A 27,984-nucleotide genomic window follows, 5' to 3' on the forward strand; every position below is an offset into this window, starting at 1 on the left:
TTTTTTTTTTTTTTTTTTAGAAAACCCTATTAAGTTTTATGCCATGTCTATGCTCATTGCACCTGTGCCTCATGTCTCATTTATTTATTTATTTTACAATTTTTTTTTATTTTGAGACGGAGTTTCGCTCTTGTTGCCCAGGCTGGAGTGCAATGGCGCGATCTCGGCTCACTTCTGCCTACGCCTCCTGGATTCAAGTGATTCTCCTGCCTCAGCCTCCTGAGTAGCTGGGATTACGGGCGCCCCCCACCACGCCCTACTCATTTTCATATTTTTAGTAGAGATGGAGTTTCACCGTGTTGGCCAGGCTGGTCATGAACTCCTGACCTCAGGTGATCTGCCCACCTCGGCCTCCCAAAGTGCTGGGATTACAAGTGTGAGCCACCGCACCTGGCCTTCATGTCTCGTTTAAATAGGACTTCTAAAGTTTGAAATGAGGCCAGCTTCAGTGGCTCATACCTATAATCCCAGTGGTTTAGGAGGCCAAGGCAAGAGAATCACTTGAAACCAGGAGTTTGAGACCAGCCTGGGCAACAGCATGAGACACTGTCTCTACAAAATATATTTTTTTAAAAATTAGGCCGGGCGCGGTGGCTCAAGCCTGTAATCCCAGCACTTTGGGAGGCCGAGACGGGCGGATCACGAGGTCAGGAGATCGAGACCATCCTGGCTAACACGGTGAAACCCCGTCTCTACTAAAAATACAAAAAACTAGCCGGGCGAAGTGGTGGGCGCCTGTAGTCCCAGCTACTCGGGAGGCTGAGGCAGGAGAATGGCATAAACCCGGGAGGCGGAGCTTGCAGTGAGCTGAGATCCGGCCACTGCGCTCCAGCCTGGGCGACAGAGCAAGACTCCGTCTCAAAAAAAAAAAAATTAGTCAGGTGTGGTGGCACACACCTGTGTAGTGTTAGCCACTTGGGAAGCTGAGGCAAGAAGATCACCTGAGCCCAGGAGTTCAAGGTTGCAGTGAGTTGTGTTCCCTCCACTGCAGTTCATCCGGTTAAGGGGACAGAGTGAGACCCTGTCTCAAAAAAATTGTGTTTTGAAACGAATTTATGTATGTTTGGTTATTTCTGAAAGCAGTTCAGGCCTACAGCCATACCGTCCTGAATGCACCTGATCTTGTCTGAAAGCATTCAGGTTTTCAGGATTAAAATTTTTATGCTACTAGGTTTTTAACCTATATTTAAAAGTAGAACATTTAAAACATTTTAGTAGTATATAGCACTGAAAAGTGGACTTTTAGTGTAGACAGCTGTTTTTCAGAAAACTCTAATATCTCAGTTTGAATGTGCCACCTGTTTCCTGCTAGAACCTTAATTGCTACAAACAGTATGTACACTGTATCATCTTCCTAAAATCAACCAGGCATGATGGGATGTGAGCTATAATCCCAGCAAGTAGCTTGTAATCCTAGCTACTTGGGAACCTGAGGTGGGAGGGTCGTTTGAGCCCGGAATCCAGTTTGGGCAACAAAGAATTCCAGTCTCTTAAAAAAAAAAAAAAAGAAGAAGAAGAAGAAGAAGAAACTATTTGGAAGTTTTGTGAACAATAGATATGCAAAAAGGACATTGTTATGATAGGCCTAATTGTGAGTACTTTCTAGAATGTATATAAGCATGATTCTCTTCAATAGGAAAATGTCAGCCTCTTCATTTTAGAAATCTAATATAGGAAAAAGAACACATTTCTCCTTAGTTATGAAACACAGGTTCTCAGGGTGAAGCCCATCTTTGAGCAAGTTTGTCTTCCTAATGATATAATACTGTAAGTCTGTTATCTAATTTTGGCTTGTTGTCACTTATTTTTCATAATCAAAGAAAAATGATTTAACTTTAAAAAGATAGTCTCCTTTCTGTTTTCTTCTCTTGGATGATAGTATCTGTCATGCGCATCCATGTGAAGAGACCACCAAACAGGTTTTGTGTGAGCAACATGGCTGTTTATTTCACCTGGGTGCAAGCGGGCTGAGTCCAAAAAGAGAGTTAGCGAAGGGAGATAAAGGTGGGGCCGTTTCATAGGATTTGAGTAGGTAAAGGAAAATTACAGTCAAAGGGGGGTTGTTCTCTGGCAGGCAGGAGTGGGGGTCACAAGGTGCTCAGTGGGGGAGCTTTTTGAGCCAGGATGAGCCAGGAAAAGGAATTTCACAAGATAATATCATTGCTTAAGGCAAGGACCGGCCATTTTCACTTCTTTTCTGGTGGAATGTCATCGATTAAGGCAAGGCAGGGCATTTGCACTTCTTTTGTGATTCTTCAGTTACTTCAGGCCATCTGGGCGTATACATGCAAGTCACAGGGGATGTGATGACTTGACTTGGGCTCAGAGGCCTGACAGTATCCCTGTCTGTCTGAGTTTATAGAATCTTAATTTTTACCTGCTCTTACCACATACATCTGATTAGTCATTAAGTCGTGTTGATTCTGCTTCAGAAATTGTGTTTTATGCTTCACTCTCGTGCTACAAACTTACTTGGTAGCTGCAGCAGTTATCTAAGCTGGGGGTGGCAAACTTTCTCTGTAAAGGACCAAATAGTAAACATTTTAGGCTTTATAGCCCATGTAAAGTTTTTTTTCATTTTTCTTCTTTTTTAAAAAAAAAAACAATGCTTTAAAAATGTAAGAACCCACACCTGTAATTGCAGCACTTTGGGAATCCGAGGCAGGTGGATCATGATGTCAGGAGTTTGAGACCAGCCTGGCCAACATGGTGAAACCCTGTCTCTACTAAAGATACATTAGCTGAGCATGGTGGCTTGTGCTGTAATCCCAGCTACTCAGGAGGCTGGGGCAGGAGAATCACTTGAACCTGCGAGGCAGAGGTTACGGTGAACTGAGATCGTGCCACTGCATTCCGGCCTGAGTGACAGAGTAAGACTCTGTCTCAAAAAAAAAAAAGTAAGAACCATACTTAGCCTGGAGGCCATACAAAAACAGGTCACAAGCAGGCTGTGGGCAGGATATTGTAAGTGGGCCATACTTTGCAGACCTCTGGTCTAGGCTATTACAACAATTTCCTAATTGGAGTATTTGTCACTGGTATTTTACCCCATCACCTTCATCTTACACATCACTGCCAGAATCATCTCTCTGAATTGTGACCATCTCACTTCCAGGTGAAATCTTTATGTGCTCCTTTTATCTAAGTTTTCATGCTTAAGACATTCATGTACCAGTTTGGGGATTTTTTTTTTTTTTTTTTTGCCATTTCTTCATAACCATCTATATTATCTATTCAGTATTTTTATAGACTTTTTTCTTAAAGGAAAATTTATACTGTAAATGGAAAATCAATATTGATAGCCATAACTAGAAAACCAACAAAAGTTAACAGTAAAAGGAAATACAGAACTATGAAATGCCTGTTTCTTGTAGCACCCAATCATATATGTACTACATTTCAAAAAGCCCCACTGGCTTATAAAAATATTTTTTAGCGTCTCATACAAGTCTCTTCATAATCTGTTATACTGCTCACCTAACTTGCACAATTGCTGAGCCAAAGCAGATCAAAAGTCATTTTGGTAAGAGGCTAGATGCTGACCTTGTATTCTGAAAATCTGATGATTCTATTGTCATTGTGATGTGATTCCAAGTAAGCCTGTGTGAACTTCTGGACTATTATCAAGGAAGTGTTTATAATACATTATTGAGGGTATCATCAGGGCAGTTGATCCAAGAAGACTCTAGGAGCTGGCAAAGCCACAAAGTCTGCCCAAAAAGCTCAGAATGACAAATGAATGTTTTGTACATTATCTCCACTATAATAGTAGAAAAAAAAGTCTTTCGGCCGGGCGCGCTGGCTCAAGCCTGTAATCCCAGCACTTTGGGAGGCCGAGACGGGCGGATCACGAGGTCAGGAGATCGAGACCATCCTGGCTAACACGGTGAAACCCCGTCTCTACTAAAAATACAAAAAACTAGCCGGGCGAGGTGGCGGGCCCTTGTAGTCCCAGCTACTCCGGAGGCTGAGGCAGGAGAATGGCGTAAACCCGGGAGGCGGAGCTTGCAGTGAGCTGAGATCTGGCCACTGCACTCCAGCTCCGGCGACAGAGCAAGACTCCGTCTCAAAAAAAAAAAAAAAAAAAAAAAAAAAGTCTTAAAACCATTTGTCTCAATTGATCATTTATATGGAATAATAGAAGACTGGTTAATCATCTTAAATCATCATAGTGTTCGGTAATGTCTGTAGAAGGACGCTTTAAACTACTATGTACTTCAGCTATGCTGACCGTCTCACCATTGCCCCCTATGCCATGCCCTGACATCCTCACATGCCTCTCTGCTTTTACATACTCTTTCCATCTGGTTTGAATGTCCTTCCTTTATCATGGGACATTATCTTTTCCATTTAATACCCATCTTGATAACCTGACTCTGACTCCTCTAGGCAAGTTTAAAAAAAAAAAAAAAGAAAACTTCATTGAAATGAAATTCACCCTTTCTGAAGTACAGTTGGCTGGGCACAGTGGCTGACACCTGTAATCCCTGCACTTTGGGAGGCTGAGGTGGGAGAGTCACTTGAGCCCAGGAGTTCGAGACCAGCCTGGGCAACATAGTGATACCTGCCTCTGCAAAAAAATACAAAAATTAGCTGGATGTGGTGGTTCATGCCTGTAGTCCCAGCTACTCAGGAGGCTGAGGTGGGAGAATCACTTGAGCCCGGGAGGTTGAGGCAGCAGTGAGCCAAGATCAAGCCACTGTACTCTAGCCTGCAAAATGGAGAGAGACCCTGTCTCAAAAAAAAAAAAAAAAACTTTAAGTATACAATTTTGCATATTCAGAGTTGTGCACTCATTACCACTAATTGTAAACATTTTCATCACCCCAAAAAGGAACCCCATAGCCATCAACAGTCACTCCCCTTTCCTCCCACCCCACCTCAGCCCCTGGCAACCGCTAATCTACTTTCTGTCTCTATGAATTTGCACAGTTTAGATATTTCATGTAAGTGGAATCATACAGTATGTGCTCTTTTGTGACTGCCTTCTTTTACTTTAATGTTTTTGAGATTGATCCATATTGTAGCATGTATCAGAACTTTATCCCTTTTTACAGCTGAATAATACTCTATTATATCATATAATATGTAGGTTTTTGTGTGGATATATGCATTCATTGTTTTTAGATCTATATCTAGAAGTGGAATTGAACCATATGGTACCTCAGTATTTAACTCTAGAGGAACTGCCAAATGATTTTCCAAAGTAGCTGCATTATTTTACATTGTCCCCAGCAGTGAATGAGAGTTCCAATTTCTGTATATCTTCACCCAACACTTGGTATTGTCTGTCTTTCTAGACGAATTTTGATAAATCCCTCCTTTTCTAAACCATAGAAACAAACCATAGAAACATTAACATTGTTAAACCACTGTTTAACAATGACCATCTTGGAGCATAAATTTTCTGTTCACACTTTGAACTTTAACTTCCAGGTCTTAGATGTCTTTATTTGGATATACAGAGAATCTAGGTTTTGTATGTAATCGTTCAGTGATGGTATTAAAACTAAGGCCGGACACAGTGGCTCACGCCTGTAATCCCAGCACTTTGGGAGACCAAGGTGGGTGGATCACGAGGTCAGGAGACCGAGACCATCCTGGCTAACACGGTGAAACCGCATCTCTACTAAAAATACAAAAAGTTAGCCAGGCGTGGTGGCGGGCGCCTGTAATCCCAGCTACGTAAGAGGCTGAGGCAGGAGAATGGCATGAACCTGAGAGGCGGAGCTTGCAGTGAGCTGAGGTTATGCCACTGCACTCCAACCTGGGTGACAGAGTAAGACTCCGTCTCAAAAAAATAAAATAAAATAAAACAAAACAAAAAAAACTGATTACTAGTATTTTTGTTTTTGTTTTTTTGGAACAGGCTCTCACTCTGTTGCCCAGGCTGAAGTACAGTGGTGCAATCACAGCTCACTACTGCCTCAGCCTCCCTGGGCTCAAGTGATCCTTCCAGCTCAGCCTCCTGAGTAGCTGGAACTACAGGTGTGCACCACCATGCCAGACTAATTTTTGTATTTTTTTTTTTTAGAAGCACCATGCCTAGCTGATTTTTGTATTTTTTTTTTTTTTTGTAAAGACAGGGTTTGTCATGTTGCCCAGGCTGATCTCAAACTCCTGGACTCAAATGATCCGCCTTGGCCTCCCAAAGTGTTAGAATTACGGGCATGAGCCACCTCACCGGGCCTAATTACCCTTTTTAATTATAGACCTACATGACTGCAGTTTGAAGGAAAAAGATTTGATTTAATACTTGTGATTGGAATTGGAATTCTGAATTGAGCCAAAAGATTTCTTGAGTGGTTTTGTTTTCTCTGATAACTTGGTTTATGTAAGTAAAGTGGTCTTGGGTGTTAGTGGTAAAGTAAGTCTTTGCCTTGTACAACAAAGATAATTTAGTGATTGATACATTCTGAATAATATGGTGGTTATGACTTGACACACACAAAAAATGATAGTGGTTGCAATCCATCTGTTGCTCTGTAAAAAGATTTTTGTTATTGTTTGTTTGTTTTGAGACCAAGTCTCACTCTTATCACCTAGGCTGGAATGCAGTGGCACGCTCTCTGCTCACTGCAAACTCTGCCTCCTGGAAGCAAGCAATTCTCCTGCCTCAGCCTCCTGAGTAGCTGCGATTACAGGCATGCACCACTACACCTGGCTAATTTTTGTTTTGTTTTTCCTTTTTTTTTGGAGATAAAGTCTCACTATGTCACCCAGCCTGGAGTGCAATGGCGAGATCTCAGCTCACTGCAACCTCCGCCCCACCAAGGTTCAAGCGCTTCTCCTGCCTCAGTCTCCTGAGTAGCTGGGATTACAGGCATGTGCCACCATGCCCAGCTAAGTTTTTTATTTTTAGTAGAGATGGGGTTTCACCATGTTGGCCAGGCTGGTCTTGAGCTCCTGACCTAAAGTGATCTGCCTGCCTTGGCCTCCCAAAATGCTGGGATTACAGGCATGAGCCACCACGCCTGACCTAATTTTTGTATTTTTTTATAGAGATAGGGTTGGCCAGGCTGGTCTCATAGAACTCCTGACCTCAAGTGATCCACCTGCTTCGGCATCCCAAAGTGCTAGGATTACGGGCATAAGCCACTGTGCCTGGCCAAAAGTTGTTTTCTTGAATCAACTGTGGTTCATTTATTTCAGTTTAAGTGTTTAATCCTCAAAGGAAATAATCCATTGAGATGTAATTATGAAGTTTAAGTCTATAAAACAATGTGGAGGCAGGGCGTGGTGGCTCATGCCTGTAATCCCAGCACATTGGAAGGCTGAGATGGGCAGATCACTTGAGGTCAGGAGTTCGTGACCAGCCTGGCCAACATGGCAAAACCCTATCTCTACTAAAAATACAAAAATTAGCCGGGCATGCTGTGTGCGCCTGTAATCCCAGCTACTCAGGAGGTTGAGGCAGTAGAATCGCTTGAGCCCGGGAGGTAGAGGTTGCAGTGAGCCAAGATAACACCACTGCACTCCAGCCTAGGTGACAGTGTGAGACTCCATCTTAATAAATAGCCATGCGTGGTGGCACATGGCTGTAATCCCAGCTACTTGGGAGGCTGAGACAGGAGAATCGCTTGAACCTGGGAGGCGGAGGTTGCAGTGAACCGAGATCGCACCACTGCACTCCAACCTGGGCAAGACAGAGTGAGACTCTGTCTTTAAAAAAAAAAAAAAAAAAAGTGGAAAAATTCTGAAACAAGCATGTGAGAATAAATGCATCCAAATGAACGTAGTTCATCTCAGGAGAGTCGCCATTGGAGGTAATGCGCTGAATTCAAACTGTGCCACCTTTGAGCACAACATTTTAGGGAAATAATTTTTGAAAGTGTTGTCAAAGTCTGAAATACATTCTTGTAGAATGTGGAAAATCTTCACACTTGAAATTTTTTGATAAGCAAGACAAAATGTCACATTTAGTGATACAGTTTTTTGTTTAAGATAAGGTTTTTCTGCTGGACATGGTGACTAACACTTGTAGTCCCAGCACTTTGGGAAGCCAAGGCAGGTGGATTGCTTGAGTCCAGGAGCTTGAGACAAACCTAGGCAACAAGATGAAACTTCATCTGTACAAAAAATTAGTAGAGTGTGGTGACAAGAGCCTGTATTTCAGCTGCTTGTGAGGCTGAGGCTGGAGAATCACTTTAGCCTAGGAGGTCAAGGCTGCACTCCAGCCTGGGTGGCAGTGAGACCCTGTCTTAAAAAAAAAAAAAAGTTTTGTTATATAACTTGTAAACTAGCTCTTAGTGGTATTTGAAAGGAATGGCCCCAGAGTTGTTTTCAGTAGTGATGGTATCATTGAAGTAAAAGTATAGTGATCCAACATGACTACTTTGAAGAAATATACAGAAAATGAGATGTATCATGTATGACATTTATGTTTAAATTTAAAATCAGTTTATAGTCAACTCATAGTTAATATATGAATATTTTTTACTAATTTCAAGTGATTCCTTGATACTTTTAATATGCTTTTTTGTTGTTTTTTGTTCTGAGACGGTGTCTTGCTCTGTTGCCCAGGGTGGAGTGCAGTGGAGCGATCTCGGCTCCCTGCAACCTCCACCTCCTGGGTTCAAGTGATTCTCCTGCCTCAGCCTCCCGAGTAGCTGGGATTACAGGTGCGTGCCAACATGCCTGGTTCATTTATGTATTCTTAGTAGAGACAGGGTTTTGCTCTGTTGGCCAGGCTGGTCTCCAAGTCCTGATGTCAGGTAATCTGCCCATCTTGGCCAGCACTTGGCCAAAGTGCTTACAGGCATGAGCCACTGCGCCCAGCCTATTTTAATATGTTTTAAAGAGACTTTAGCTTTTACAAGGTGTCTCTAAGCTCATATTTAATGACCTACACCTTTTTTTGTAGAATTTAAAGTCGAGGCAAGAGACTCATAATACTTTATCCAAGTATATTTTGTTAAAGCAAAAAAAAAAAAAAAAAAAAAAAGTCATGTGATCTTGTGGAAAAGCCATACCATGAGGAAATTTTAGATCCTATAAATAGGTGAAACTGTTTTTAAACAATTGTTTGCTTTCTTAGATTATTTGTCATTGGTATGAGGAAATACAGCTGAATATTTAATGTCTAAATAATAGAACTCATAAATGGATGTGGTTGTATGCCAGTTACTCTTACACTACATAATATCTCAAATGTGATAGTGGTCGCTGAGGCTTTGGATGGCAAATTAGGGCTTTTCCAGTGGTTATTGTGGTGTATGGCATCTTTGTCTTCCCTTACTTATGTTTTGTTTTTCCTCTTTCTCAATGAAAAACCATTAAGTCTGAGTTTATTTTCTGTTGAGGCAAGCATTTGACATTCATTCGAATTCCATCAGCCTTCCAGAAGCGTTTAGTATGTTTCACCTGTGACTATAGGCAACAAAATATTACAAAGTGGAAAACTGCATTTCCTGATGTGTTTAATTAGATTTATTGATCTTTGGCCTTCTGGTATCTATGTGAAATATTCAGACATCTAATTTTTTACTGCTAAATAATTTTTTCACGGGATAAATAGCAAACCTTGTAAATTAATTATTTGAAGCATAACTGAAGATCTTGGATATATGGGAAACTACTATTACTGTTTCAGTCATTTTCACTTCTAATCTTGTTAATTATCCAAGAATCTCTTGTACAAAGGATAGTAATCATTAAAATGGCTATATAGCACCCACGAAGTGCTTTTTAATATACATGTTTTAATCTGTTCCTTAAAACACCTCTGGAATATATGTTCTTAACCGTATTTTTTATCAGAGGACACATTTAATCACTTGCCCAAGGTAAAAACACACACAGGTGATAAACTTTATGTCATGCTTTGCTATTAAACCACCAATATAGTTAGAATTATTTTGATCAGACAGGAGCAAAGCAGTTTTCCTGTTTTTAGTGAGTGTGTATGTATGTTTAATTTCTGTGCTTTGATCTCATTCATAACTTTGTTTGTGTGTGTGTGTGAGACATAGGGTCTGGCTCTGTCACCCAGGCTAGAGTGCAATGGCATGATCTCAGCTCACTGTAACATCTGCCTCCTGGGCTCAAGCCATCCTCCCACCTCAGCCTCCCAAGTAGCTGGGACTACAGGCACACGCCACCACACTTGGCTAATTTTTGTATTTTTTTTTATAGAGACAGGGTTTGCTGGGCTCAGAGCTCAAGCAATCTGCCCACCTTGGCCTCCCAATGTGCTGGGATTACAGGCATGAGCCACTGCTCCTGGGCTCATCAGTAACTTTCCAGAAATTTAGATTCAGAATCTCAGGCCAGGCTTTCTAGATAAGGATAAATGGGTATGTTGAGCATGCATCTCACCTGGCTCTTAAATATTTAATGAAGTTGGGGCTATTGAACCAAACTGGCATTTCTTAAAAGTTGAGCTTCTTAAAGACCTCACTTTGCACCACAGTTTTCTAAGTGTGAAATGTACTAATCTGCTTAACACATTAGTGACACCTTAAGGTGACATTTGTTTCTACTTCTCTGCTAACTTCCCTCGAACAGTTTTCTATACTGAATTGTTCACGGGTATCAGAATTAACCTTTCTCTAGAATTGTTCCAAAGGTAACTCCACATTGCCCAAAACTAGTTTTTTTTTTTTTTGAGGGAGAGACAGAGTCTTGCTCTGGTCACCCAGGCTGGAGTGCAGTGGTGTGACCTTGGCTCACTGCAACCTCCGCCTTCCGGGTTCAAGTGATTCTTTTGCCTCAGTCTCCTGAGTAGCTAGGATTATAGGTGCCTGCCATCATGGCCAACTAATTTTTATATTTTTAGTAGCAATAGGGTTTCATCATGTTGACCAGGCTGGTCTCGAACTCCGGACCTCAAATGATCCACCCACCTTGGCCTCCCAAATTATTGAGGTTATAGGCGTGAGCCATGGTGCCTGACCCAGAACTAGTTTCTTATATGACTAGTAGTAGCCTAGCCAAATCCTCCCTCATTCTTACCTTTTCTTTGATCTCTCTTTTCTCAGGACTTTGAAGCTGTAACTTTGAAATAAATGAAAGAAACTTAGACTCTAGAATAAGACTAGCAGGTTTGACTTAGTCTGTCCTAAGTAGGTCATTGTTAGCCCACTAGTCACATCTTTGATCTATGTTAATTCATTCTTTTATTTATAAACGCAGAAAAAGATGGCCAAGAAAACAAACTTCTAGGGGCAAGTGAATGTCTAAGCTGAAATCAAAAGGATGAGTAGGGTTCGAGAGGGCAAGAAGAGGAAGAGAGGACATGCAGCTTCTCTGAAAGCCTAGTGGCACGAAACATGGTGATTGAGGGACAGAGGATATTTTGTTTGTTTGAACTATAAAATGTTAGAGCGCTGGAAAATTTTAAGATGATACTCTAAAGGGAAACAAGACCCTGACCATGCAGTAAACCATATTAAGAGTTTAGATTTTATTCTGAGATACGAGAAATTATTGAAAGGGAAGGATTGGTACACAGTTCATCTGTGTCTTCTTATTTCTCTTATTTTCTTACTCAGTCTGGATGCCCGAGACAAACATTTCAATAATTCTTTTCTTAGATCTCTTAGCTATTTCAAGGACAAGGCAGGTAATAATATATGCTTGGTCTGCAGTGTTAGCATTTTGGCATGTTTCTTTTTGTTACTTTTTAATACATGGCTCTATGTCCTGTAATTTTTTCTTATTTTTCTAATATTTGCATTTTCCACATTTCACACTTTAAAAAACTCTTCATAAATATTTTTATTGGCCACATATTCTGGTCAGTGGGTCATCGTTTACTTAATTTCCCAATGGTGGATATTTATCATTGTTTCGGTTTTTCTTGTTGGAAAGAATGCTGTGATTTACCTATAGGCAAAAGTTTAAATACCTTAACTGTAGACAAAAGTTAAAATATCTTACTTTTTAAAAATTTCATTGCCAGATTGCTTTCCCAAAGAATTGTGCCAATATGTGAACGTGGCCATTTCATTCTACCTTCCCCATCGTTAGTTTTTATTTTTTTTTAATTGCTTGCTATTTTAATAGTGAAAAATGATATCACATTTTTATTGCATTTCTCAATTATGTGGTTGACCATATTCCCATATATTAATCATAGTGTTTCATATCTTGTAAACATTCTTTTTATGTCCTTTGCCCATTTATGTATTGCGAATTTTAAGATTTTTTTCTCATCAATTTTATGAGCTCCTGATTAACAACGTCCTTTACACCATTTTATTTGAATATTTTTATCAGGCTGGTTGTTTCAGCATAGTGGGGATTTTGTATAGACCAATCTATTGATAATTTCTTTGTGATTTTTTTTATAATTAAATAGCCTTCCACCTGAAGACTTACAAATATTTTTAAATTCTTCTGCTGGTTTTATGACTTCCTTGTTCATGTTTTCTTTCACTTTGTCAGTGTATCACATGAATTGAGTGTTAAACTGAACTTTTTTCCAATTTCCTCATTTATTGAGTCTTTCCCTTCCCCTTTGGTTTCTGATTTTTCTTTCCACAGCAAACAATGTTTGAGAATTTACTATGTGCTAGGCAGTGTTCTAAACACTTTGTCTGTATTTTCTCATTTTCTTCTCACAACAACCCTGTAAGGAAATAGAGGCACAGAAACCTAATTTGCTGAAGTGACACAGCTAGTAAGTAAAGCTTGGTCACATATTCACTTCTTCTGTGTACCTGTGCTCTCATTGTGCTGTTGTTTCTGTATTGTGGTTATCTTTCTATTTTTATGCCACTATCATTCTGTCCTAATTATTATGGCTGATATATGTTTCTCTATCAAGAAAAGCTAATATCGGCTGGTCATGGTGGCTCACGTCTGAAATCCCAGCACTTTGGTAGGCCGAGGCAAGCAGATCACCTGAGGTCAGGAGTTCAAGACCAGCCTGGCCAACATGGTGAAACCCGATCCGTACTGAAAATACAAAAAGTAGCCGGGCGTGGTGGCACACACCTGTAGTCTTAGCTACTCAGGAGGCTGAAGCAAAAGAATTGCTTGAACCCAGGAAGTGGAGGATGCAGTGAGCCAAGATCGCACCACTGCATTCTAGCCTGGGTGACAGAGCAATACTCTGTATGAAATAAATAAATAAATAGGCTAATATAACTGTAGTGTTTACTTCTTTTTCTATTCTTGCTAATGTTTCTAAGTGGATTTAAGGTTCCAAAATGTTTCTCATTGGAATATTTTTCAGAATTGCCTTAATCTATAAACTATACTGGAAATAATTGCAACTTTATAGTATCCCACCGAAGTCCTCTGTACCTTAGTGTTGGATATGTTCCAGGTGCTGACTAAATATTTGTTGAGTGAAAAAATGAATGAATGGAGAGACCTTAGTTTGTCATCTGCATCAAGTCTTAGTTTATACTTCTCATTAATATTTTTCAGATTTTTCCCTTTTGATCCTGCATATTTCATGTTAATGTTACTTCTTGACATTGTATATTTTTCCCATAATTTTCTAATTATTTGTTGCCAATATCTGTTATTTCTGTTTTTTTGTTTTGAAATTTCCCAAATATTGTTAAAAAGATTGGCAATAGTGGGCATCCTTGTTTTGATTGTGATTTTAATAGAAATATAAGTTACTCTTCACCAGCAAGATGTTGGGTGGTAGTGTGTAATACATTCTTTTATCTAGTTCTTAAAATATATTTTATAAGGAATAATTTTATGAAAGATTTTAGGTTAACTCTTGTCTGACATTTTTGGGATTAAAGGAATTTGCTGTTGTTTGATAACATCATTATGGAAGATAATGAATAGCACATATTTGTGATCTTTTAAGTTAGCCATAGAAGACATCTTCTCATTCTGCTGTGATAAGTGAATGTCTCTCTGACTTTCTTGGGTCCCTATTTCACTGATCTAAACCTGGTTTCTAGCAGAGAAGAGACTAAAGCAAGCACATCCTTGCATTCCCTTGCTTTCAGTATGTAGAGCTGAAATGTTTCCATATATGAGAATTTCTCATAGCATTGGGTTTGGACATACAGATGTCATAATAATCCTCACAACAACAACATTACTGCATCTAGGAATGTAGGTGAGCCAAGACACTTTGAAGGGTTTATGTGAATTATGTTATTTAATCTTCAGAAAAAAAAAAACACTGTGAGTTCTGCTAGCCCATTTTATAGATGAGGAAACTGTGACTTAGAGCAGTGAAATAACTTGTCTATGGTCATATAGCTGAGAAGTGGCAGAGGCAAATTGCCTGTAAAGTAGAGCCAAGCCTTAGGGATGGATGGGTGGAGATAGATATAGATATATGTGTATATAGGTATGTGTATATCTATATACATATGCATACATATTTGATGTGCTTGAGAGATAGATGCTGAGGACTAATACATTTTGAAATTTTTCTGGAGCCAGTAATATAGTAGTACTTAGTGGCAAATAATGAGCCTTTTTCCGTTAATAATAAGAATACAATTTCTTTGGAAGGGAATACTATCTAATTATAGTTTCCCTCAGTGTATCTCGGGGGTTGATTAGCAGACCCCTGTGTATACCAAAATCTGCACATATTCGAATCCCAAAATCGGCCGTGAGGAACGTGCCTCCTTATGGAACCTATTTATACAGTATGTGGGTTTCACATCCCACAAATACTGTACTTTCAATCTGCGTTTGGTTGAAAAAAATTATGTATAAGTGTGCCCATGTTGTTCAAGGGTCAACTTTACTTTAAGGCTAGATAATACTTCTGTCTAAGGACTTAGAGTCTGAGTAGTTGACATATATTGTACTTGTAAATTTACCAAGTTAAACTATGCATTTTGCAGACATGTCTGTAGGGTTGACGTAATCCATAGGTGCTCCTAATGCAGTAGTCCGTAATTTGACTTTCTTATTAGTTTTCTCCCTAAAAATTCTAAGACAGCATTGAATTTTTGGTATCCTCAGAGGAAAAGACAATTACTTCTAAGAAACCTACTTTCTGGGCGGGCACGGTGGCTCATGCCTATAATTCCAGAACTTTGGGAGGCCGAGGCAGGCAAATCACCTGAGGTCAGGAGTTTGAGACCAGCCTGGCCAACATGATGAAGCCCTGTCTCTACTGAAAATACAAAAATTAGTCGGGTCTGGTGGCAGGTGTCTGTAATCCCAGATACTTGGGAGGCTGAGGCAGGAGAATTGCTTGAACCCGGGAGGGGGAGGTTGCAGTGAGCCGAGATTGCGCCATTGCACTCCAGCCTGGGGGTAAGAGCTAGACTTCGTCTCAAAAAAACAAAACAAAACAAAACAAAAAAACTACTTTCTGTGGAAGTTGGTGTATATGTTTTTTTAAATAATACACAAGTATATGGTAGAGTAGGGATTATCTAAGCAATTAGTACCTATCATGGATGGTGAAGGTACTAATCAGTGTTTGGGAGGGAGTGGAGATAGCTTCCCCATATAGAGAGGTAATGCATTTTAAAATCATTTAGAGGACTTTTTCAAATTATCCTGTTTCTTCATGGTGAGATTCCCTGACACAGTGAGCCAATCAGGTTTGCTAGGGCAGAAAATGTTCAAGAGCCACTGTACTAGACAGCATAAAAGAGGACTCTTTTGTTGAAGCTTGATGGTAATTTTTCCATAATCCTGGTCTTTAAAAAGCAAAAAAATAAAAAATAAAACCACATTAAAATGTTATTACTTTTCTCTCTCTCAATAGAAATGTTCCTAAACCAGCAAAGGAGGCTATCTGAATTTTTAAAAGTTTTTATGAAGGAACATAAAAATTCCTTTCTATAGTTTTTTCCCACCTCTAGAAATGCTTGAAATGAGATTCTGCCTTACATCTCACAAATTAAATACCATATTTGTGTCTCACCCATCTCAGTTATCCTATCTTGCATTTTAATCTATCCTGTTTCAGGACTTCTTTTGCTGCCTTGTGGCTGTTTCTTATGTTTGTTACTAATTCATAAGGTGGCTAACTTTCATATTTGTAGAGAATTTCTCAGTGATTATCTTTTAGTTGGAGTTCCAGTGTGGTTTGATTTGGAGTGTCAAGATCTGTCCCATGCCTAGCCTTAGTCCTCAGTCTATTTTATTGGATTCACCACCTGGTTGTAGTACTAAATGCCCTTTTCCTTTTCTCTCTCTCCTTCCTCTCTTCCTCCCTCAGTACTGCCCAAGTTGGTCAGACTCAATGATTTTATTCTTAAGCTAATCTTATGTTTAATTTAGGTAAGTCACATTCTGATTTCTGATTTGCAAAATACAAATTTTCTTCTCCTTCATGTAGTAGGATTTTAATTTTATAAATATTTAAATTTTCCATTAATGATGTGTTAAATCTGCACTAAAACTGCTTCTTTACATGTTTTTAAATTTTTTCATTGTGGTTTTAACACTTTTTTTTACATGCAAAAAACAAAACCGTTAAACTTTTCTTATTAAAATGCAAAGCCTAGTGTCTTCTAGCTTTTTGAAGAGCTTTTGTCCATTATATAATCTGTAAAGTAGCCAAGAGTTCCTCAGAAGCAGGACATCATTTAGATTTAAAACAATTATGACTTGTCTGTAAAATAATAATGTAGTATAACCATTCATGGGATGGCAGCTGCGATTTTACTTCAGTGACAAAATCCTTGGATACCACCACCGTTTTATTTACCTTAAAGATTTTACCAAGGTACTCTAGAACAAAAATGGTGAGGTCATTTTGATTCTGCTAAAGTTGGTATGACTAGAAAGCCAAATGACACAGTTATGAGCATAGACCTTTTATTTTCCAGATGTTTGACAGTGTAAACATACATAAAATACATATTAAAGTTTAGATGCTTTATATTTTGTGCAATAAATTGAAGCCTTAAAAAGAAAACATTTCTTTTTTTTATAAAAGAAACTCATTAGTTTACTTAATTAAGACAGTAAAATAGCAGCAAGTACCAAGGCATTGTGCATTTCTTTTATTTAAGACAAGTTACTTCATTTACATCAGAGTCAGAAATGTTAAGACTGGCTTTCTTGAATACTTAATATAGCTTGAATCACTGGTTAGATATGGACATATTTTCCCAACTGTACATCAGGGAGGAGTGCTTTCATGAGTTTCAGAAAATGCGGACCCTCAGACAGCCAGCATGACCACAACATTGAGCATTAAGAGAAATGAAGCATTTACTTTCCAAGCATTTGCCACAGAAGGTAATTGAGTCTTTACATTTGTGGTTGTCTCTTCCCTCCGTAAGTTAAGGGTTGTGCTTTGTTGAGGCATTTCAGAGAAATTATTTGGCATGCCACTAGTGATACTTAGGGTCATGGGTGTTGGGGATGATTTTGTTGAGCTAGTGAGGCTTGTGTTTGTAACCATTCCATCTTGGAGATGAATAGTTAGAGTTGCAGCTGCTGCTTCATGTGAATTGATAGTCTCTGTGGATGTATCTTCTGGATAGGGCACAAAAGCCTTATCAGTGCTAGTAAAGGTGGTGTCTTTGCTTAGAGTGGCACCAAACGTTGTTTCCTTTGTTCGATATTGTTTGGGGATTTTGGTCACTTTGGGTTGAGTTACCACACTCAGAGAGTTAATGGTATCCACTGTCTGCATCCCACTTACTGTGAATAAGCTTGAGGTAAATCCAGAAGGTGTGGGATATATGTTATGTTCCTTTAAAGATGATATTTGGGTAGAACATGGAGTCCCTATCACTTGGGCTTTTGTTTCCATCATCCACTTCAGTAAGTAGGTAATGTTTTGTTTATGGTCACATGACCACCTGTTATTGTAAAGGGTTATCTCTTGCAACTGAAAGAGTTGGTCAAAAGATTGGTCTGGAATGAATGTGAACTTATTGTTGTGCAGGTAGAGATGCGTGAGATTTGTCAGATTTATTAATGTACCTGGAAGGATTTGTGTCAAAGAATTATTAGACAGGTCCACGATATGTAGTTTGAAGGGCATGTTGGTTGGAACTGTCCAAAGTTTGTTACTACTGAGGTTGAGAACCTCAAGACTTCTTAGTGTATTTTTAATGAGGACAACCTTTTCCAGCATATTCTTAGAAACATCCAGATATTTAAGATTCCACTGATAAGCAGTATCAGATTTGTCAAGAAGTTTAATGTTGTTGTTAGCAGCAGACATGTTCCACAGAGACCGAGGTAACTGAGCAGGCAGGCTTTCAAGCCTGTTGTTTGAAATGTCCAGGGTCCTCAGATTGGTATATTGGGTTAACTGGTTATGCAGATCAGTAAAGTGGTTATAAGACAGGTTTAAATGTATAATATTCTCTTGCAGTCCAGATGGTAATGTAGTCAAGTTTCTGCCTGAACAGTCCACATGCCTGTGCCTTTCTGTGCATATACATTGCAGAGGACAAATGCATAAAATACCAGGTGTGAGAAACAGAAGGATGAACAGGCAGAGAGACATTTTCAATATCTGATATTCCATCAAAGCCTAGAAACAAACAGATACACCCTTCTTTTAATATGCAAATACAGTTTAGGCATCTGCATGGGTCACTTAGCATTAGGCAAAATTTTCAATAAACCTCGTTGTTGTTGAGTCCTTTTATAATTGTTCCAGTGATTAAACTAACAAAGCTCCCCTTCATTTATAGTCCAAATGCTTAATCCTTCAATTGGGCTATGTGGTAGAGAGAGACTCTCTCCCTACTCTCTCCTGCATTTTCTCCTTTATTTTCTCTCCCCCTCCCCCCTTTTCTAACCATATTCTTTCTTATTTATCTTTCTAGAGCCTTAATATGATAAAATAGCATTCTTTGCAAATAAAGAGTTGCAGTTGTAAGCTATTACTATTTTTGATGATATGCTTTCTTACTCAGATGAGAAAAAATGGCTGTCGTGTCTTTTTTTTTTTTTAATCTCTGCAGTAATGTAATTCAATGTGTGTGTATAGGGTAGATTTTATTTAGATATTAAAGCAGTTCTTCGAAATGTTATCTTTGTGTTTTTAGGATAAATATATCTTTGTAAAAGGCACTTGAAAAATCCAGACCAACACTGTACCTATAAACCTCACATTTTATAAAGTGGTTTTTTTCTGTATATTTCAGTGCCCATTTTAAAGGAAAACAATATATTTACAAGGTGAATGAATATATAAAAAATATCCCTCAACTGACACTGCAGCAAATTTCTGGTGCATGCACTTGCTATTGAATATATATTTAATCTTAACGTTGACTTTTTCTTAAAAAGAAAAAGATTCCAAAGTCAGCCTTTTGCTGATTTAAATAACATCTTACCGTAGTGTCGTCTTCAACATCAGCATCTCATTTTCTCCGGGAAACTTAAAGCTTAAAGGTCGTCTTGTTCTGGAGAGTCGGAACTGTTTCTGGCTGTGGGCTGTGCTTGCCTGCTCAGCTGCATTGTGTTGCTGTGAGCTGAAGCTCTGCAACCACCTGATCAGTACCACATAGGAGGACTGCAGAGCTGTCGCTGGTGCTGACTCAAATTTATGGTGCACACACAACAAAATAGACAATTTTTAAAAAAATTTACGGCATCAAGTGTACCTATATATCTGATTTGCTATAGGATGGGATACCTTATGCATATTAGAGTTGGCGCTTACTCCTTTCTATGTATTTGTCTGAGATTGGGTTCCATATTTTAACATTTGTCTCATGAAGAATCTTTTTAAATACCTCTACTCTTTATCCTTTTTACATGTTGAAAATGAATTTGACCTTCCTCATGGATAGTTTTCTATGATATTAGTCCCACTATTTTTAACTCTTGCCTTTTTATATTCCTTTCTAAAATGGTATAATTTTTGTGTCACATTTTTAATATTAAAAAAATCTGTTCTCCGATTTTTATATCTTCCTCCAACATGGTGATTATTATGTTTAATCAGCTTTTCAAATTTATCAACCACTTAAATGTGCCATCTTCCCTTTTAGGATGTATAGAATTACTGAAATATGATTATTTTTTCTTTATCTTTCTGATACAATGGATCATTTGACCAAGGCTATACACAAGCCAGGATACATTTGGAAATTAGCATCTTATACTTCAGATTATCAGTTCCTATGGTAAAATAAACGTGTTTTATTTTATATATTTGGGGTTAAAGTTTTTTTTCTTTATGAAACCTTGGATGGTAAGTGGATATGAGTATTGTTTTTTCCAAAGACATTTTTGGTGCTATATGAATGATCATTTATTTGATTTTATGTTTTAAGAATAACAGTATCAATTTAGGCGATTTCAGAGTATTGCACATTTCAACTTTCTGGGAAAGTAGTTTATAGTTTTAAAATTACATGAAATAATGTAAGAGGAAAATTTTTCATCATGAGTTTTATAAAATGAGGTCAAATTTATGATAAATTTTGCTCCACTCTTCAGTGGACTGCTCGTGTAAATCTGTTAAAACACAAATCTGATTTCCAGAATGGCCAGTTTACTTTAAAGCAAGCAAATAAAGTTAACGGTATTTTCGTTACCAAGTGGCACCATTTAAAAACGAGTAATATTTAGCATATTATATGTAAGGAAAATCCCTTTATGCCTTGTCACTAAATCCTTTGTTTTTTCTCTAAATTATATTAGCATTATTTAGATTATATCACAAATAGAATTTGTTGTATTAAAATTTGAAGTTTATTTTCTTTTTTTTATTATACTTTAAGTTCTAGGGTACAGGTGCACAACGTGCAGGTTTGTTTCATATGTATACACGTGCCTTGTTGGTGTGCTGCACCCATTAACTCGTCATTTACCTTAGGTATATCTCCTAATGCTATCCCTCCCCCCTACCCCCTCCCCACAATAGGTGTGTGATGCTCCCCTTCCTGTGTCCAAGTGATCTCATTGTTCAGTTCCCACCTGTGAGTGAGAACATGTGGTGTTTGGTTTTCCATTCTTGTGATAGTTTGCTGAGAATTATGGTTTCCAGCTGCATGCATGTCCCTACAAAGGACACGAACTCATCCTATTTTATGGCTGCATAGTATTCCATGGTGTACATGTGCCACATTTTCTTAATCCAGTCTGTCACTGATGGACATTTGGATTGATTCCAAGTCTTTGCTATTGTGAATAGTGCCGCAATAAACATACGTGTGCATGTGTCTTTATAGCAGCATGACTTATAATCCTTTGGTATATCCCCAGTAATGTGATAGCTGGGTCAAATGGTCTTTCTAGTTCTAGATCCTTGAGGAATCGCCACACTGGTTTCCACAATGGTTGAACTAGTTTACAGTCCCACCAACAGTGTAAAAGTGTTCCTATTTCTCCACATCCTCTCCAGCACCTGTTGTTTCCTGTTTTTTTTTAATGATTGCCATTCTAACTGATGTGAGATGGTATCTCATTGTGGTTTTGATTTGCATTTCTCTGATGGTGAGTGATGATGAGCATTTTTTCATGTGTCTGTTGGCTGTATGAATGTCTTCTTTGAGAATCGTCTGTTCATATCCTTTGCCCACTTTTTGATGGGGTTGTTTGTTTTTTTCTTGTAAATTTGATTGAGTTCTTTATAGGTTCTGGATATTAGCCCTTTGTCAGATGAGTAGATCGCAAAAATTTTCTCCCATTCTGTAGGTTGCTTGTTCACTCTGATGGTAGTTTCTTTTGCTGTGCAGAAGCTCTTTAGTTTAATTAGATCCCATTTGTCAATTTTGACTTTTGTTGCTGTTGCTTTTGGTGTTTTAGACATGAAGTTCTTGCCCATGCCTATGTCCTGAATGGTATTACCTAGGTTTTCTTCTAGGGTTTTTACGGTTTTAGGTCTAACATTTAAGTCTCTAATCCATCTTGAATTAATTTTCATATAAGGAGTAAGGAAAGGATCCAGTTTCAGCTTTCTACTTATGGCTAGCCAATTTTCCTAGCACCATTTACTAAATAGGGAATCCTTTCCCCATTTCTTGTTTTTGTCAGGTTTGTCAAAGATCAGATGGCCGTAGATGTGTGGTATTATTTCTGAGGGCTCTGTTCTGTTCCATTGGTCTATGTCCCTGTTTTGGTACCAGTACCATGCTGTTTTGGTTACTGTAGCCTTGTAGTATAGTTTGAAGTCAGGTAGCGTGATGCCTCCAGCTTTGTTCTTTTTGGCTTAGGATTGTCTTGGCAATGCGGGGTCTTTTTTGGTTCCATATGAACTTTAAAGCAGTTTTTTCCAATTCTGTGAAGAAAGTCATTAGTAGCTTAATGGGGTTGGCATTGAATCTATAAATTACCTTGGGCAGTATGACCATTTTCACGATAGTGATTCTTCCTATCCATGAGCATGGAATGTTCTTCCATTTGTTTGTGTCCTCTTATTTCACTGAGCAGTGGTTTGTAGTTCTCCTTGAAGAGGTCCTTTACATCCCTTGTAAGTTGGATTCGTAGGTATTTTGTTCTCTTTGAAGCTATTGTGAATGGGAGTTCATTCCTGATTTGGCTCTCTGTTTGTCTGTTACTGGTGTATAAGAATGCTTGTGATTTTTGCGTATTGATTTTGTATCCTGAGACTTTGCTGAAGTTGCTTATCAGATTAAGGAGATTTGGGGCTGCAATGATGGGGTTTTCTAAATATACAATCATGTCATCTGCAAACAGGGACAATTTGACTTCTTTTCCTACCTGAATACCCTTTATTTCTTTGCCTGATTGCCCTAGCCAGAACTTCCAACACTATCTTGGACAGGAGTGGTGAGAGAGGGCATCCCTGTCTTGTGCCAGTTTTCAAAGGGAATGCTTCCAGTTTTTGCCCATTCAGTATGATATTGGCTGTGGGTTTGTCATAAATAGCTCTTATTATTTTGAGATACGTTCCATCAATACCGAATTTATTGAGAGTTTTTAGCATGAACTGCTGTTGAATTTTGTCAAAGGCCTTTTCCACATCTGTGGAGATAATCATGTGGTTTTTGTCTTTGGTCCTGTTTATATGCTGGATTACATTTATTGATTTGTGTATGTTGAACCAGCCTTGCATCCCAGGGATGAAGCCCACTTGATCATGGTGGATAAGCTTTTTGATGTGCTGCTGGATTCTGTTTGCCAGTATTTTATTGAGGATTTTTGCATCGATGTTCATCAACAAAAAAATTCTCCTTTTTGTTGTGTCTCTATCAGGCTTTGGTATCAGGATGATGTTGGCCTCGTAAAATGAGTTAGGGAGGATTCCCTCTTTTTCTATTGATTGGAATAGTTTCTGAAGGAATGGTACCAACTCCTCCTTGTACCTCTGGTAGAATTCGGCTGTGAATCCGTCTTGTCCTGGACTTTTTTTGGTTGGTAGGCTATTAATTATTGCCTCAATTTCAGAGCCTGCTATTGGTCTATTCAGGGATTCAACTTCTTCCTGGTTTAGTCTTGGGAGAGTGTAAGTGTCCAGGAAATTATCCATTTCTTCTAGGTTTTCTAGTTTATTTGCGTAGAGGTGTTTATAGTATTCTCTGATGATAGTTTGTATTTCTGTGGGGTCGGTGGTGGTATCCCCTTTATCATTTTTTATTGCATCTATTTGATTCTTCTCTCTTTTCTTTTTATTAGTCTTGCTAGTGGTCTATCAATTTTGTTGATCTTTTCAAAAAACCAGCTCCTGGATTCATTGATTTTTTTGGAGGGTTTTTCGTGTCTCTATCTCTCGGTTCTGCTCTGATCTTAGTTATTTCTTGCCTTCTGCTAGCTTTTGAATGTGTTTGCTCTTGCTTCTCTAGTTCTTTTAACTGAAGTTAATTTTCTTACAAGAGAAACTACACTCGAGGAGCCACCTTTTGTATAAAACTAATATTGCTCGAAAAGTGTCTGTATTTTAAAAGTCTGCAACATAGAAATTTATTGTTGATTAGGTACTTTATTGCCACTTTACTTTGAGGGTTCAGTTGAACTCTTAATGAGATTCTTACTGTGGATTTAGGAAACCAGCCATCAGTTGTAGTGCTTAAAAGCAATATGTTAAAAATACTACATTCAGCAATATTGTGGAAATAGGGAATGCATTGACATTTCGAGTTCTGTTTAAGCTCATATATACACTGCTGCACTTCTAAAGATGTGACTGAGGGTCAATTTACCGACCACTTAAATCTCTTAATTTTAGGAAATCTCATTAAGTCAGTGTGAAAGTAGAGTTATGCATTTTCATTACACTTAACAGTACTTTTGTTTGAAAGAAAGGACATGTTACTTCATTAATGGATTCAAATGAATTTGGGTTTAGGCTGTATCAAGTTTAGTTTCTGTTGCATATAATAGAAAATTCCAACACAGTAGTAGTGGCAGTGTTTCTCATTTCAAGTTTGGGGCATACCAAATTGCTTCATATTATTCAAAGATATTGTAAAATTCTCAAAAATAAAAAAGGAGATCATTTCAACATATTTGAATTGTAACAATCTCTTACACTTTTAGAAATTCTCATGAAATAATACTATATTACTGTTACTCAAAAAAAGAATATTTTTTAGAGGCATAAGTATTTGTTACAACTTATTTTAAGTATTATTATTCAGACTCATTACATTTTATATTAGTCTGTCTAGGTCAGTAATGATAGCTAGTTAGGCAACTTTTACATTCTAGGTTAAGCAGTGAATTAATTTACATATTCTTTTGTGTCCTAGGATATATTACCCCAACATTGTGAAAGGTATCACAAAGCATCTGCCAGGGAATAGCTATTCCACGCTAATCACTGGTTTCAGTTTTCCATTATTATAGATAACATTTGCTATGCTTGAGCGTCAGATATTGTTTATTTTTGGTCATATGGTTGGCTATTTACACTGATTTTCCTGCTGAATACAACTGAGAGTACTCAATACAGTATTTTAAAAGCATGAAAGAAATAACAACATAGAAATTACCAAGTCAAAATCCAAGTGAATCAGTTTCTTTGCCCACCTCCCTACTCCTTTTTTACTTTATGCCACTGGCTTGTTGCCAAAACTCAGCCAATTATTTCCTAAAATGTCTCTCATCTTGGAGTTTTCTCTTTGCCTCTTTGGGAAGATTTAATTCATTCTTCTGTCCCCCGTATTTTCTCTAAGTGGTTCCTAATATCATTGATATAATTGCTTATTTGCATCATCTCACAGTAATTTCAAAATAATACCAGTATTGACTGCTACAATTAGATTATAGACTACCAAATAAAGTTTAAAATTTTCTTCATAGCTCTGCTTGTTTTGTTTTCCTAAAAGTGTAAATTCTGTGTTCTAATGCAGTGTGAAATAATTCTTTTCTCTATATTTTTGTATCACCAACTTGATATAAACTTTGTTTTAGTTCTCAGCTTTTCAGGATCACAAGTCAAAATTATATAACAAGGTACATTCAGATAAATCTTGCTTCTCTGTCTTTTCCATCCTGTTTCCTTCCTTCTCCTATTAGTGACTTTTTATTAGCTTTTCATTGTATCATTAACCTTTTTGAAAACCTAAAAAAAAGTATTTAAACATATGTATGGTATGTTCTTATCCCCCCTTCTAATATAAAAGGTGACATATATACATACTGTTAGATATCTTGTTCTTTTTTCTTACTGTATCTTATCACTCCGTATCAGTATATAGGTGTCTGATTCGTTTTTTGATCCATAGTACTCCATTTGGGAATGTACCATGGCTTATTCAGCCAGTCCCCTATTGGTGTACATCTAGGTTTTTTTCAGACTTTTGCTATTACAAATAATGCCACAGTGAATACCCTTGTACCTAAGTAATTTTATATGTTTGCTAGTAAACCTTTGAAAATGATTCCTACAAGTAGGATTGCTGGGTAAAAGGGTAAATGCATTTGGAATTTTTCCAGACATTACTAAATTCCTCTCCATTGATTATACCATTTTGCAGTCCCACCAACAGTGTAGTGGGGTGTCCAGTTCTATACAGCCTCACTGTATCCTTTGTTGTTGAACTTTGGGATTTATTGTCCATCTGATAGTCAAGTATCTCCGTCTAATTTTTTTTTTTTTTTTTTTTTTTTTTTTTTTTTGAGACAGAGTCTCGCTCTGTTGCCCAGGCTGGAGTGCAGGGGCCGGATCTCAGCTCACTGCAAGCTCCGCCTCCCGGGTTTACGCCATTCTCCTGCCTCAGCCTCCCGAGTAGCTGGGACTACAGGCGCCCGCCACCTCGCCCAGCTAGTTTTTTGTATTTTTTAGTAGAGACGGGGTTTCACCGTGTTAGCCAGGATGGTCTCGATCTCCTGACCTCGTGATCCGCCCATCTCGGCCTCCCAAAGTGCTGGGATTACAGGCTTGAGCCACCGCGCCCGGCCTAATTTTAAATGCATCTCTGTAATTATGAGGGGGAGTGTATGTTTTTACATATGTTTAAAGACCATTTAAATATTTTCTCCTGTAACTATCTTTTTTATGTTTTGCACTATTAAAAGTTGTGTTTTGGGTCTTCCCCTTCCCGCCCCATATTAGGAGCGTTTTAAATTTTAGAGGTATTAGCACTTTGTCTTGATTTAAGTTTTAATTTTTTTTCCAGTTTGCCGTTTATCTTTTGGCTTTGTTATGGTGAGGTGTGTGTGTCTGTTATGCTCACGTGCATGTGTATGACATTTTAAAATTTCGTATAATTTAATTTCCCTTTTTACTGCCTCTGGATTTTGAGTCTCAGCTAGGAAGGTTTTTTCCCACTTCCACATTATAAAGGAATTCACTCATATTTTCTTCTATTACTTGGATAATTTCATGATTTATATTTAGAACTCTGGTCCTTGGTGTTTATTCTAATGTAGTGTGAAGTATGGATCAAATTTTCTCTTTTTTCCAGATGTCTATCCAATGCTTGTTTCCACTGATTGGATATTTATTTCTGGACTTTTTCTTCTGTTCCATTGATCTGTTTGTTTAGTCATATACCAGTACCACAATGTTTTAGTTATAGGTTCCCAAAGGTGCTACTTTACCTTTTGATCAGAATTAGGTAACAACAACAGTTAAAGATCACCCGTATTGGATTCATTTGTGTCCCTCACCATTCACACCAAATAGAAGACTTACGTGATATATGTATGTTTCAGTGCATGATGTAGGTGCTCTTTGGTCCTATATTAGTGAAAAGAGTGTTGAACCAGTAGTCAGGGAGCAAACTCAGCTTTTAGTACCGCTTCTAAGCATGTCACTTTCTCTGGTCCTGTTTTCTCAGTAGTTAACAAACAAAAGGAGTTGAACCAAATGCTCTTCAGGGTTGTGTCTGACTCTGGTTAATGCTGTTCTGGTTAAAAGCACCACTAGTATGTGGTGTGAACTTTAATCTACCTTTTATTCCCCTGTGCCTTGTTCTTTTGCAGTATTCATGAAATAGACTTTCTCTTCTGGATCTTAGTTATTTAATCTTTTCTCTAAAAGATTTTTCCTTGTTCCAGCATTTTCTTCTGTCCTGTATTTATTAGTTTGTATCTCTTCCTGCTGATTAAGCAAGGATTGCCACTGTTTGGCTGCTCAGCTTCCACTGACTTCATTGGGGAAAATTACATGCAGTTAAATGTGAATTATTCTTCCCCCAGCAAAGAATTTCTTTAAAAAAGGAAAAAAGACAACATAAAAACCCAGATGCTGCCAGTAGTCTGTCCTGTTATACAAAGAACAGAAAGAGAAAAGCTCCCTTTAAAGTACTTAAAGATACCAGACAAGACTATGATCAACTAATCAGTTCCTGTTTAATCTAAGAAAATTGGTATTTCCCTATTTTTCCTGGTATTTATTTCAGGAAAGAAGGTGGTAAAAAGGGACAAAAATTTGGAAAGAACCCAGTAAGTAACTGTCATAAATGTAAAATGACAAGAGTTATGATGATTTAAGGCATGTCAAAGACTTGGCCAAGTATAAAAACATGTCTTATTTACCATAACAAAAATTCTTAAAATTCAAAAGAATAATAGGAAATTATCAACTCCAGATTGCTGCTGGGGAAATTAGATTTAAAAGTGCAAAGTTTGGGCCAGGCACGGTGGCTCACACCTGTAATCCCAACACTTTGAGGGGCTGAGGCAGGTGGATCACGAGGTCAAGAGTTTAAGACCAGCCTGGCCAATATGGTGAAACGCCGTCTCTACTAAAAAAAA

At 38.1% G+C, this 27,984-nt stretch overlaps 2 protein-coding genes across 3 annotated transcripts in view; one reads left to right on the plus strand and one right to left on the minus strand.

The window, feature by feature from the left end:
- The window catches only part of NF1 (neurofibromin 1), a 243,357-nt gene that overhangs the window by 130,256 nt on the left and 85,117 nt on the right, over positions 1–27,984 (plus strand). The gene's annotated exons all lie outside the window — the stretch shown is intronic.
- OMG (oligodendrocyte myelin glycoprotein) lies at positions 16,700–27,982 on the minus strand. Of its 2 annotated transcripts, XM_023182854.1 has the most exons (3): positions 26,921–27,982; positions 19,206–19,404; positions 16,703–18,394 (listed from the first exon to the last, which is right to left on the minus strand). In XM_023182854.1, exon 3 carries the CDS (start codon positions 18,386–18,388, stop codon positions 17,066–17,068), a length of 1,323 nt encoding a protein of 440 aa, XP_023038622.1. In that variant the 5' UTR covers positions 18,389–18,394; positions 19,206–19,404; positions 26,921–27,982; the 3' UTR covers positions 16,703–17,065. The 2 variants fall into 2 exon arrangements, with proteins under 2 accessions (XP_023038621.1, XP_023038622.1); XM_023182853.1 differs by lacking the exon at positions 26,921–27,982 and having other exon boundaries at positions 16,700–18,394; positions 19,206–20,633.

This window comes from Piliocolobus tephrosceles, chromosome 16 (assembly GCF_002776525.5).
Source record: "Piliocolobus tephrosceles isolate RC106 chromosome 16, ASM277652v3, whole genome shotgun sequence".
NCBI lineage: Eukaryota > Metazoa > Chordata > Mammalia > Primates > Cercopithecidae > Piliocolobus > Piliocolobus tephrosceles.

Excerpts from the sequence above, each read along its gene's own strand:
- OMG (XM_023182853.1), bottom strand. The coding sequence starts at position 18,388 with ATGGAATATCAGATATTGAAAATGTCTCTCTGCCTGTTCATCCTTCTG.